A 14,712-nucleotide genomic window follows, 5' to 3' on the forward strand; every position below is an offset into this window, starting at 1 on the left:
ATATTTTGCCGGCACAAACAATAAAAAAAAAAATGGTACAAATGATGTCAAATGGAATATCTTCACTGGTAACCCTTTACACATCGTTTTCAAAACAAGTCGCAGCCATTTCTAAGCAGATTGATTTTTTCTTTCAGTACTTGCAAACAATTGCATAGAATATTTACAAAGCTAATTAAATGTTATGCCCTAAGACCATTCGCGGTAAATAAGTCAATGAGGACGCAATCACACCGCGGTTGATCTTTACAATATGGTAACTGGTAGTTTGGCGACATTTTGGAGGCAATAAAGGTTACTACCTGGGACTTTGGTAATAATGAATGTGAGCAGTACTCAGTTCCGATTACGCATTATTTTGTGTGAGGGAAATGAGAGATCATGGGATGTCATGTGATATTAATGGACGAATTACGGTTCTTTAATCGGAAAAGGGGGGAAATCGGGAAAAAAATCTAGAAATTTTGTATTTGGCTTTATTCTGTGTTGTGTTTGGATCCCATGGCAGTAACTAAAGTGAATTCGAAATGGGTATTTAGTGGTATTGAAAAGGGTAGTAATAAATGTTTCTTTAAGGTTGTGCGAGATAGAAATAAAGATGTTTTATTAAGTTATTTATTTTACCTGGTACCTTGCTGTGAAATATAAGTATGATTTTAAAGATCCTGAAACAGAAAGAAGAAAAGTTTATCGGACACGTAATCAAGATTCTGAAGAAGATTAGGTAAGTTAGTATTTTTAATTATTTGAGGATATTATTTTTATGCATTGTTCTAAATGTAAGGTGGAAGTAAAGGAATTTGGTATTATTGGGAAAATTGTTATTAGCAATGATTTAGTTTAAAGTAATTAGGATTGTAAGGTAATTTTTATTTATTTAATGTATGTGCTCATTTATATTTTAAGTAGTGTTTTTGAATTTAATTATATTTTAATTAAATGATAGTTATTTTGTGAATTTTATGTTTGTAGGAATTTGGTATACGTTTTAGTTGAAGTAAACGTGCATGGAAATAATTTAAATATCCGACACTAAGTATTTGTAATGGTTGCGGTATGAATTGGTGACGTGTATAATGTAATAGATGATTTAGAGGTAAAAGTTTTTGGATATTTTATTTATTTTATATGTGGAAATGTTCATATTTGGAAAGGGTAAATACTTTTTCGCGATCAGGTAATTTCATATATGTTCTTTTTACCGGGTTTAAAGATTGAGAAAATTGTCATGTATTTTCGTGAAATTTTTCTAATTTATGAGAAAAAAGCAGTGTACATGGATATAGTGAAGAGTGTGCGCAATGCCATTTTTGTGCAATTCTCGGATGTTTTTTTAAGTAAAAATAAGTCGGCGTGTACATGGTTTATGTGTATGTGTTATTTTGAAAAACGCGTAAGGAGTATGGTATTGTGCACTTTTTCCCAATTTTGCAGTGAATATTTGTCATGATTAAGCAGTTTTGTTAGATAATTTCTAGCATAAGTGTAATTCGACTAGTAGATTGTTGGAAGAAGTGTTCAGTAGATAAAAAGAAAAGAAACATGTCTTTACTTCGTGAAGACAAAATGGCGGCGGGAAAAAAAAATAGAGGGTTGCTGTAGGAGAGTTGGTCGCCAAAAAAACGCCAAGTTACCATAATGTAAAGATCAACCCACACCGCTAACCCGAAGGTGAAAATATAGAAAAGGCAAAATCAAGGGCTAAATTCATCAATTCTAATGAGAGTGCACTAGCGAAGTAAAGCACTATGGTTTTACATAATTTCTGAGTAAGCTATTCGTACAAATTGAAATTATTCTTGCATTTAAACTTGTATTCCAAACTAAGATTTAACTTGAAATTAATGTAGATAATTATTAAGAGAATTATATTTTTGTAGCGTAGATGAGATCACTTGGGGTCACGTGATACAAACCGGCGAATCAGACTGTTGAACCATGATAGCATAGTAAATTCTTAAATTAATGTCTTTTTACAAATTTATTATGTTTGTTTATTGGTTTTTTACCAATTATAAACCATACTAAAATGTCTATGCCTTCAAAATAAAAAATTCTTAGAACTAACATTCGTTAACATTTTTTATGCATATACTGTATATTGTCGCCAACAAAGTATGCTTGGTGAGATTTGTGCTGGCAAAACGGAAAAATACCAAATTAATTACACCTGTAATTAGAGTAAGATAATTTTATTTTTATACAAGAAAATTACAAAATATGCTCTTTTACTGTACTTATGGCTTGCATTATCCCATATTTATTTACATATAATTCATTTCTAAATAACAATTTTTAATTATAGACTTAAAGCAGTTTTTTAACCCTCATAATCAAATTTATATTCAAATAAAATTATTAAAAATACAATAAAATGATAATCTGCCTTGCTAATAAGTTAGTATAAAATATTAAACAAACATTATTCTGCTATTTTTCTACGTCAAGCATATTTCACCAATTTCTTTATATAGAGGATTTTATAGATTAAAAGTTGGGTATATCAGTAAAAAATCTAAACCGTTAGCCAAAACATGAGCTAAAGTTTCTTTATTTTTTTCCCAGACAAAATAAAATAAATTTAAAAAAATAAAATAAAAGTTAATGAAATTTGTATCTTCAAATCTTTGAATAAAATTTATATTTATAGATTTTTCTGATGTGTTACTCATGTTTGAAACCACTGTTGTAGACAATGCTTAAATTGCACAAAAATAATGTTTTATGATTAAACTTTTCATGGAATAAATGCAGACGAATTCATTTCTGTTTCATTGGTATTTTTTCGAAATTTAAACAACTGCATAATGTCATGAAAAGCCATAGAAGCGCTTGTTACAAATCTAGTTACCCTACAGTTATTCAATTCAGGATTACATTTCTTTGTAAAAACTTTTTGTAGTTAAACAAGAAAAAGGAATAAAAATAACTAACTCTCTTAACCTTATTAAGTGAAATTATCTGCATGAAAGAATTTGAAATGTCCAATATAAACCGAATTGGATGATTAAATAGTCTGGAATACATTTCGAGGATGTAATATTATTGTAGAAATACATGCATATTTTATTTAAAACTTTCATCTTTAACTATGATATATACAGTCAAAAGTCGTTAATTCGGACACCCATAATCCGGAATGATCTATAATCCGGACTTCAAAGCTATAAACTTTCTGCGAATTTGCGTGTGCGCAAAATACGTTTACGAATGCGCGTTTAATGTATAACGGACGAGATAAGCTAAGCTAAAATTGTCTAATTATCTATTTCAGTTAATGTTGCAGATTGCGTTGTTCCTTAATCTTCGAATTGGATCCGACTTATTATTTTTTGCAGACTGTTAGAGCAATTTTATAAAAGTAAGCTTGAACTTTCGATTATTTCAAATAAAATTTCCGATATATATTTACTAATATGTAAAGGATATACAAAGAAAGAGAAAGTATCTTTCGGAGTCCATTAAACAAAAAGTGGAATTGCTGCAAAAAATGGATAAAGGCATATCTTTTGTTTATCTTTAACGCTGCGGAGCACAATGAATTGGAAGTTGATCTGTCAACACTATCCTTATCTTAAGGGCAGATGTTTCTATTTTATTTGGCTTATAATTGCTTACTAAATGTGGTATTTCCTCTTGATGTACTCTGGCTTTGATATGATTTAAATCAAATGCCTCGTCATTATAATTCGCTTCGGATAGCGAAGAAAGTGACAGAGGTTATTGAAAACGAAAAAATTTCGATTGACAAATTAGTCGGTATTCTCGACACAGGAATTATAGGACTTGAACAGTGGAACTTTGTAACTGAACAAGAAATTATGTCTCTTTATGGAATTAAAGAGAATGTATTATCACATAAAAAACGAAGCAACTTAAACAACTTACATTGAGAGAAATGTTTAATAAAGTAAACAAATAAATATTGAACTTTTTTTTGTAAATTTTGATACCCTTTAGATCATAATTGTTCTTTATTTCGTAAATTACGGTTTCATATTTTTAATTTTATAATTTCTGCATGCCATTTTACCAGATTTAAACTGATGATCTATAATACGGAAAAATCGATAATCCGGAATCGCCGAAGTCCCGACAAGTCCGGATTAACGACTTTTGACTGTATTGCATTTATGTGATCGTTACTGCACTTGGTAATCTTTACATTATGGTAACTTGGCGATTTTTTGGCGACCAACCCTGCTACAGCAACCTGCTAGTTTTGTTTTAGATGTCATTTTGTTTTCATGAAGTAAAGGTATTTTTTTTTTTTTTTTTACTCAAAATTTTTTCCAACAATCTGCTAGCTGAATTACGCTTATACTAGAACTTTAATGGAACAAAAATGGTTAATCATGATGAAGATTAGGTGCAAAATTGAGAGAAAGTGCAGAATCGCAAACTGCTTGACGCATTTTTAAGAATTGCACATACACGGTATCCATGTACACGTCGACCTATTTTCACTTAAAAAAAATCACATGTGCAATTCGCACAAAAATGGCATTGCGCACACTCTTGACTTTATCTACGTCACATCGACCTATTTTCACTTGAAAAGTCAAAGAAAATTTACAAAAATACAATTCTTCTTACTCTTGTAAAAAGCACCAAACAAATAAGTGGGCAATTCTGCACTTTAGCAGCGAAATTGTTTCTAAGTGCTTATTAGCTAAAATCATGATCGGAATTTTCCGGAAAATGTCACATTACATGTCTCATGATCTCTCATTTCTCCGAGACAAAATAATCTGTGATTCGAACTGTGTACTTCTCAGATTATTACTAAAGTCCTGGCTAGTAACCTTTATCGCCTTACCAAAATGTCGCCAAACTACCTGTTACCATATTATAAAGATTAGCCCTGCATTTATATAAAGAACGTGTTTTCAAACATATATAACCATTATTACGGATAGTTGTTCAAATTAATGGTAAGAATTAAAGAAAGAGAAGTATAAAAGTTATACATATCATAACCTAAAATAATGAATTATATATCACAATCTAAAATACTAAGATGAAAAAAAGTACGCACATTTACTTAATCACAACAATAATGATCGTTTAGAATTTGTTATAGTGTACGGTTTACACTACAATTATACGATTTTCCCCCAGCAGAGCTTCTCCTCAACGATATTAAGCTAAAGAGAGAATTTTTAGAAAGTGCCTTTTGATGTCATTTCCCTCTTGGCATGAAAAAAATCCTCCTGAGGATATGGCAGTTTTTCGCAATTCAAGATGGCGGAAAAAATTGCGCCAAGTGCCGCTTATCTGAGATTTCCCAGAATCTTTTATCCAAACTCTTCAACACATAAAATTACACAGTATTGTCATGTAGAAATATTAAACTCATTATATACAACATAGCTGTATCAATAGTTATTATGAAAAGTTATCAGTACACATTTTCTGATATTCTTTAAAAAATCTATTTACACCTACTTCTGTTTGAAGTTCTGACACCTGTTCTTCAAGTTCTGCCATTCTTGCCTTTTTTCTGTCCCTGGCGGTTTGTGCTGCAACCCGATTTTTCATCTTCCTGCATAAAAAATATACTTTATTCAATAATCATTCATTAATTTGGACATCACATTAAATTCTATAAGACCTTTCTAAAACAATTTCCAAAAAAAGATATTTTCTCTTAACACCCCCCATAAAATTATCATTAAAAATCTTTGAACTTGAAAATCTCAAAATAATTATACTTTAGGTACTTTCTCGTTATCCACCTAGCGATAAGAAAAATCACTGGGCAAAGCACTATCACACAAAAGTAGGCAACTTGGAACATAACAAATATGTAACAACTTACAGATCACACTTCTTATGTGCTAGCATGTAATAAGCACCTTTTTGGAATTTTTATGAAGCAAATAATAGAACCATATGAAAATGTACTGTTAACCCCTTTGTGGCGGCCCGTTGCTGAATTAAAAAAACCTCTGCAGAAGGGTATGTCATAAATGCATCAGACCCAAATATCGATAGCAGGCAGGTGATACACTGGTGAATCACAGTGCGCTAAGCAACATGCCATCTGGTAAGATGATTAGCTGCTGATGCATATATGATACATCTGTCCTGAAGGGGTTAAAGATTGCCAGCAAATCATTCGAATGCAAGGCGGTAACTTGTTTGAGAATAACCGAATATAATTTATAACAGCTTTCCTTTTATTTATTGCTGTTTTAAATTCTATACATTTGATAAGTTTCATCATTCTTACAGTTCTTATTGTCTCAATATGCGTCTGAATACAACTAATGATTGATGCAGTTATCTATGAGAAATACGCATATCTAGTACGGAAAAAAGTCAAAATAACTTTTTCTGAATCAAAACAATCTTTTTTTAAAACAGGTTGATGTATACATGGAGAGCAGTGACAGTTTGCCCTACAGTGTCAAGAATTCTGCAATTCTCCGAATTTTTTTTAAGCTAAGACAGGTTATTGTGCACACAAACCAAGAATATAGAAAGTTAAGATTGTGAATGTTAGCTGCATTTTTAATTTAGTAAATCTGTAATTGTTTTATGAAATTTTGGGCATTTCATTATGGGTGTTACTTGCCTTTTTAATTTCGTTAATTTGTTGCTGTTCCATGCAATTTTCAGAATCCCGACTTATTTTATAAATGGCTAGTTTTAAGTTGGCAAAAAAGTTGACACCAAACGAATGGCAAATTTACGGGAGCACTGATTGAAGAATGCAAAAGTATCATATCTTGTTTATATTTATTTTGATTTGAAGAGCTACTTACTATCAGATTTAATTTTCATAGATACATTCAAAAGAAAGAAGGATAAAAGATGCTAAAATGTTTCACTGAATGCAGCAAAATATATTATCAAAGGAAGGATGTCTTTATGGAGGGCTTTCTAAGAAAATAGTTCATCTTTACATCACATATAATAAAAACACTCTTGCAACCAGCCCATTCACCAGAATTCAAACTAACACTGTTTAACTAATTTAACTATCAGAAGGTGATTAAGTTAGCTATAACTAATTTAACTATCAGAAGGTGATTAAGTTAGCTAACTTTACAGGAGGTTGCCAGAAAGTTTGCCAAGTAGCCTATCTGATAAACATTGCAAATCTTTAACATTTGATCACTTCCTTAACCACAGTGATATTTTTTATGTTATTAACACAGTAATATTTTTTGGTTAGAAAAAGAGCACTTTTGAAGTGATATTATTAAGAAAATTCCAAATAATTTCTTTGCTTGCTGAAGGCCTCTTACCTGCCTTCCAATACTTCTGCTTCAAGTACTCTGGGAACTCCCACACTGCTTGGCACGTTTTTTAAGAATTGCCCATACTTGGTATCCATGTACACATCGACTTATTGTCACTTAAAAAAAAAATCCCTGAATTGCACAAAAATGGCACTGCACACTCCCTTGACTTTATCTATGTACACATCGACCATTTTCACTTAAAAAGTAAAAGAAAATTGACAAAAATCCAATTGTAAATGTACCCTTGTAAAAAGCGCCAGAAGTACTCTTCCTTGCTCACACATATTTACACTTAACATGCGAGCGCACACGCTCATATGAGTTACACGAGCGTGCGTACTGGGTAGCAAAATCTGTGCAGAAAAATCTTCAGAAAAATTTGTGCCAATAGTAAATTTTAGGGTCGAACTTAAAAAATAAAAAAAAATATGCTCATTAAAATTTTTAATTTCTGCAAATGCTTTTACAAATTAAAATTCTTAAAAGAATAGACAACTGTATTCTATATTAGCATAGGAAAAAAATACTGTGTCATTTCTTTATTAGCTCTGTTATTTACTCCGCATAAATTCTTTATTTTCGTTATTAGTACTACAGACACCGAGAAAAAATGCAACAACAAATGATAGCAGTATTTTATACTAAGTGCTGTGTGTTCCACATACAAATATTTTTCACATTATGCGCAGCCCGTTTTCATTTTTTTTTTTTATGCTTTTTCACTAGGCAAAATCTTTTTTTCGTTCCCGATGATTTTTTTTCCAATAAAGCAATTTATGTCATTCTCACTCTCCCTTTCAAAATCTATATCAGTTTCTGAGAAACTTTATCATATGAACTAAACATTCATGATCACTTCCATCCTCATTTTCTTCAATAATATTCTAGGCCAGTTGATGCATCTAAGAACCTTGGCAATATTTCTTCCTTGGAAGATAAATTACGTGACATTTTCTATACTATTACAAATCAACTACGTAATAGTTATGCGAATAAGCCCACTGAGTCTAAAATGCCCAATCTGATCAAAAAAAAAAAAAAAAAAACTCCTCATCAAAGCCACAGTAATAAAAAATTCGGACACATAAAGAGGTCAACCTCAGACATGACTAAACTGGATATCAATAATTTGCTAAAATTTCAGATACAGAATTTTTTTAACAGGTTTAAGGAAACTAAATTATCACTAAATATTTACAATGCCTTTTGGAAAAGGTCTTTAAATCTTTATTTATTGTGTGGTCCATACAGAAATAGTTCCATTCAAAGCTGCTTTGAAAAAAATAGCTTTCCTTTTATCTTGATGACGGATTCGGGAAATTGCTTTAGATCATATCACCAGCTGGAATTTAAAATCTTAAAAAATGACTTTTACCATTACATCACTTTTCTTCATATAAGACAGTTTAAGACCCCAATCGGGGGTACTCAGATAACAGGCACTTGGCGAACTTCCAGAAATCGCGTTCATCTACTTGAGCGATAGGCGCCAAACAGTGGGAGGACAGTTCAGGTTGCAAGTTTAAACCTTCACTAAGCTAGGGAGAAAGGGAAAAGGGAAGGGATATTTTCTTACGCCTTACTTCGGCTGTCATGCGACTCTGCATATGAATCTTCGTGCTGATCACGTGACTTTGTCAGTAGACGTGGTGAATACGCTCATTAGATTACTATTAAATACGCTCATAAGCTGTTTGTTGTATTTTTAGATTACTATTAAAATTATTAATTACTTAAAAATTAAATAATCAATCAAATTAAATATGTTAATAATTATCAAATTAAAATGATTATTTAATTATATTTCATTAATAATTAATAAATTTAATATGATTAATTAATTAGATTTCATTAATAATTAAGAAATTAAATATGATTAATTATTTATATTTCATTAATAATTATTATTAAATTAAATATGAATTGTGGTTTATCCCAGAAACTAAGAAGTTCAGGAGACGGGCTCCCAGTTGTCGTTTAATTACCTTATAAATTATTTTCTAAACAACTTAATGACCTTATAAATTAATTATCCTAATAAAACAAAGTAGATAACATATGGTCTTTTCCTAACTTATCGTTCGCATTGACACATTTTTTAAAATTATTTACTTAATATTTAAGTATATGTTATTTATCTAGCTATAACAAACTGGAATTAATTTCTAAATAAATTAATTGTACTCCTAACACGAATTATTTAGAATAAGAAAAGCACTCGCGGGTTATTTGCACAAGATGGCGGAAATCCGTTTGTCGGAACTTAACTCCAAGACGAACTACTAGGGTGCAACAGTTTTACCGCTATCTCGCTGACAGACACTCTGTATCATACAAGCAATTTTTTAATCCCTTCTCATCAAGTTTATATCAAAATAAAAAAACTTATAAGACTTTGAAATGCTAATAAGTTAATGTAAAATATTAAAGAAACAATATTCTGCTACTTTTCTATGTCAAGGATATTTCACTGACTTCTATACATAGAGGATTTTGCGGATTAAAATTCGGTGTATGAGTAAAAAATTTAAACTATTAAACAAAACATGAGCAAAATTCTTTCTTAGATAAACAAATAAAAGTTAATTAAATTTATATCTTCACACCTTTGAATACGATTTATCTTCATAGTTTTTTCTGCTGTGTTGTTACTCATGTTAGTTTTTAATGGTAATGAATATACATATTGAAAGTTTTGCATCACCGTATTTGCAACAAATACATAACCGAAATATATTGTTAGAAATCTTGTTTCCCTGCAGTATGCAATTCAGGATTACATTTCTTTGTTTACCTACATTAAAACTATTTTCTTGTTTCAAGACGAAGGGGAAAAAATTCTGCTTCCGTGCTAATAAATTCAAAAGATGCTGGTTTTTGAAAAACCTGTAAAAAAAACGCGAAAATTAAAAAAAAGGAGGGGGAGAGAGAGACAGATGTCACGACAGACAGACAGACAAAGTCTTTTGTTTAAGTCAAGATTATTTCAATGAACGGTTACGGTTAAGCTGCACTGGATTCGCTTTGTGGTTGTGCATGTCTTGAACATAGGAAATGTTAAACATTGCTCTTACTCCAATAAGATTAATATTTGTTTACATTTTTTAGATATAGAATCACACAGACAAAAAATCAGTCATCGGGTTGGTACAGTATTTGCATTAAGGCTTCATTAACACGAATGATGTCGCCACAGTGGTATCCAATTTATTGCCGATTTACTTACAAAATTCAGATAACCTTTTCATTCAGTTCATTTATAAACAACATTAAAGACACACATATTAAAAAAGGAACACTTTTTCTTCACACAGTCGTCTATCAAATTTAATTTTTGCAAAAACTTTTATTATTGAAAAAATATCTGCTACTTATTAATGCAAAATTATGTTAACAAATAAAAATATAAAATACGTTTATATACATTTTTACTGTTTATGCAAGTAATTTTGATCAAACAAATTTTTCTACGAAATTTTGATTATTTACATGGAATCGATTTTTTGCGAAATGACGTAGGCGCAAAACTCCGCGAACTTTGACCTCTCAACTCTGAACCTACATCATTTTGGTACTAGCGTCTACGGAGAGAAGGCAACTTTTGGGATCGTGATCTGATCCTCCCGTGCGCATCTCAATTTGCGCATATGCTGCCGTGCACTTCGTGAAATTTTGTTTATTTACGTGAAGTACAATGTGGTTTTGAAATTTGCGTCATGTGTTGAGAATGGATGAAATTGTACGAGGGCCATCCAGGAAGTAGATTACGTTTCCGTCTGTGTCCGCTAGGGGCGGGGCTAGCGCGGCCATCTTGGGGTCAGAGCCAGGGGGGGCCCAAGAGCGATGCGCAGTGCAGGGACAAAGTTAAGCCACAAACGCATGACGTCATGTGGGTGACAGCGATAGCTCTTGGCGTTTGTTTACTTTCGTTGCATTAACAACGTTTAACAGTTTGATTTGATTTGTGTTGTTAATTTGCTATTATACCTAGGCGGAAGTGGCAAATTGTGCTATAGCGTTGTGTCAGAATTATACACGTTAATACGTTTTTTAGCGGAAAACGCTCTTTACAACCAGATAAAATAACTATTTTTTAATGAAGTTATGTAGTTTTCATACATAACTGTGATGTAATTTTACATTTATTTTTTATTTTACTCCTATTTTACATTTAAATTGAAAAATTTCTCATTTTAAATCATTTTTTATCATAATCTTCATTTTGTGTATGAGACTTACATCGTAGTGAGATATTTAAACTCAGTGTCATGTTTACCAATACTGAGTACCTGAATGATTAGTTAATAAATTCGCGTATCCAACTTCATTCACATGTTTTGGTTACTTTCTTTACATCCCAAACGTAATTCTATGTATTGAAGCAGCGTCTGGGTTAAGCTTTGCGAACTAAGTAAACTGATACATGCCTCACCGTGAGGAAAGAACAATTTCTCGACCACACTATGATGCAAACATCGAATGAGTAAGTGACATATTTCCTTCAGTGTTATTTAACTGATGCATACAGGTATGTGTGATGTAATTTAATTGATATAACTTACACATGCTTGAACCTGAAGGAAAACAAATCTGTGTATAATGCTACAATACAAATAGCGAAAGAGTAAGTAAGATATTCTGTTCAGTGTTATTTAACTGCTGCATATGTTTTAATTTTGATTCCATATAACTTGTTTTTAATTATAAGAGAAAGAAAAATAATTCAATATTGAACGCATATTTCGAGTATAACAAAAGTATTTTAAGAAACAACCTGATAAAAATACATTAGTAATTAAACATATTTAATTTATGTACAGGCTGAATTGAAATTAAGATGTGGTGGTGTATTTAATTATGGCAAAGCACACTAGGGCTATCTGCTTTGTGATGCCTTCGTGGAGGACTTTCTCAGGGAAACTGGCTCGTATACACGTTACACATGAGGAAAACCACGAAAACACCCATGCAGCCAGCCCGTTCGCGGGATTCGAACCGAACTACCAGTGTTCAGCGACTTTACCGCTCGGCCGCTGGTGGGCCGAAACTAAGATGTACGGCAAGTTTATTATTATTGTGCGTATATGTATAAGAAAATGTATTTTAATTGTTCCATTCCAGAATGTGATAAGTATACTATTTAAAAGTATAATGACGGATATTAAGACATTTGTAGAATTTTATGGTATTTAAATATGAATTTGTTAAGTCAAATCTCTTTATATATATTTTTGCTTCAGATTAGTAATTTAAACTGAAAATCACGATCATATATTTCTCATGGAATGTCAAAGTTCATTTGTATTAAAAAAAGTGCATGAGCAATGAAAATAAATAGAATAATACTTTTTGATTATGTTTTTGCCATGGTCTTAGCAGTTATGCCATCATGCGTTCTGTTCAACAAGATTTATTTAGTGCAAACAATACTACGAAAATATATTGAAAAATACCTTGTTTTACAATATTTATTTCCCTTAATTAACTTAAATAACGTTTTTCATTTTCTAATGCTTTCCTTTATGAAAAGAATTTAATGTTTACAATTATTTTCAGCATTCGTACGAATTCTGTGCATAAAATAAACATTTTCTTTAACAAAATACTTAATCAGAAAGTATATACCCGGTATTTACGGTGTATCTACCACATATAAAATGATCATTTTGCTTTAGTTTACATTTTTTCCATTACCAAAATCATGTAGCAGACGCGTCGGCCGATGCGTCTTGTCTCCCGGGTGACGTCACTACCAGCAACCAATGGCACGCTTTTTCCGTTCCTGGCCTAACCTTAGTATATTAAAGAACCTTGGGTCAGAGCGTTGCACAGCTCAGTCTGCATCTAGCCGTGCTAGTGAGAGGTTCGTGCTGTGCTCCGTTCAGATACTGTGACGGTTTGAAATGTCTGCGTTAATTGAAAATCCCGCGAGCTGCGAGGTGCGCTCAGTAATAAGGTTTCTGACTGCAAAAAACTGTAAACCGATAGAAATCTATCGGCAGCTTCGTGAAGTGTATGGGGACAACATTATCACTGAAGGTGGAGTGCGTCAGTGGGTCATAAGATTTCAAAATGGCCGAACCAATGTTCACGACGAAGATCGAAGTGGGAGACCCAGCATAGTGACCGCCGAACTTCTCGAAAAAGTCGATGCTAAAGTCCGTGAAAATCGAAATTTCACAATAACGGAACTTTCTTTGAGTTTTCCACAAATTTCGCGAAGTTTGTTGCACGAAATCATCAGCGAAAAGCTTGGTTACCACAAGTTTTGTGCAAGATGGATTCCAAAAATCTTGACAGAGGACCACAAAAATCAGCGAATGGCTGCAGCGTTGAACTTTTTGGACGCTTACCATAAGGATGGTGACTCTTTACTCGATCGCATCGTTACTGGTGACGAAACATGGGTGAAACATGTGAACTGTGAAACGAAATTGCAATCAATGCAGTGGGGGCACGCAAGTTCTCCCCAAAAACCCAAGAAATGCATGCAAACAATGTCGGCAAGGAAGATGATGGCGACTGTTTTTTGGGACAGAAAAGGTGTAATTTTGGTGGACTTCCTGGACAGAGGCACTACAATAAACTCTCAAAGGTATTGCCAAACTCTCCAAAAACTCAGAAGAGCAATTCAAAACAAGCGCAGAGGAATGTTGAGCTCTAAGATCTTGTTGATTCACGACAACGCCCGGCCCCACATGGCAAATGTCACTCGTAAAGTTCTTGAATCTTTTAAGTGGGAGTTGTTTCCTCATCCGCCGTACAGTCCCGACCTGGCACCGAGCGACTTCCACCTATTCCCTGCAATGAAGAAGTGGCTGGCTATGCAGCGTTTTGATGACGACGCACAGCTGCAAGAAGAGGTAACGAAGTGGTTGAAGGCGCAGGCGGCCGAATTTTTCGACGAAGGAATTTCCAAGCTCGTACATCGCTACGATAAATGCCTTAATTTGTATGGTGACTATGTAGAAAAGTAGTATTTGAGTGTGGCTTTCATCTGTATATAATAAAATTTGTTTCCTATACTTTGTTTATTTTTTTATTCCAAAACGTAATCTACTTTCTGGATAGCCCTCGTATTACATCTGTATTTGATCTACAGTGAAATACAGTTCAATTAATAAATCGGTGTTTGTTAAAAAAATTAATTTATGCTTGGAGATAAAAAAATAAAATTTTTGCTAATGAAAGTTATTAAGTAGTGCACTTTTCATTAAAAAATTTTATTTCTTTTTATACATTAAACATTAAATTAATTATATACATTAAATAATAATGAAATATTACCTATGATTGTTGTTAATTAAGCATGCCTATCTTCTGTAAATTATAGCTAAAACATGTGCAAATAATAAGGAAATATACGTTATGCTAGTTTATTTCTTAGCAGGTAATCACAGGACCATGATAGAGAGTGTCTATTGTTTGTTCCTGAAATTTCTTTATTGCCTATACTAAG

The 14,712-nt window shown here is 32.3% G+C and overlaps 1 protein-coding gene across 1 annotated transcript in view; it reads right to left on the reverse strand.

The window, feature by feature from the left end:
• The window catches only part of LOC118203137 (uncharacterized), a 50,147-nt gene that overhangs the window by 21,083 nt on the left and 14,352 nt on the right, over window positions 1–14,712 (reverse strand). The window contains exon 2 of the mRNA XM_085813203.1: window positions 5,449–5,545. Within this exon, the coding sequence (XP_085669329.1) occupies window positions 5,449–5,545 (97 nt within the window). The remainder of the gene's footprint in view (window positions 1–5,448; window positions 5,546–14,712) is intronic.

The sequence above is a fragment of the Stegodyphus dumicola genome, chromosome 3 (assembly GCF_044657685.1).
Source record: "Stegodyphus dumicola isolate Sdum_Otavi_A_Nest chromosome 3, ASM4465768v1".
In the NCBI taxonomy this organism is placed as follows: Eukaryota; Metazoa; Arthropoda; class Arachnida; order Araneae; family Eresidae; genus Stegodyphus; species Stegodyphus dumicola.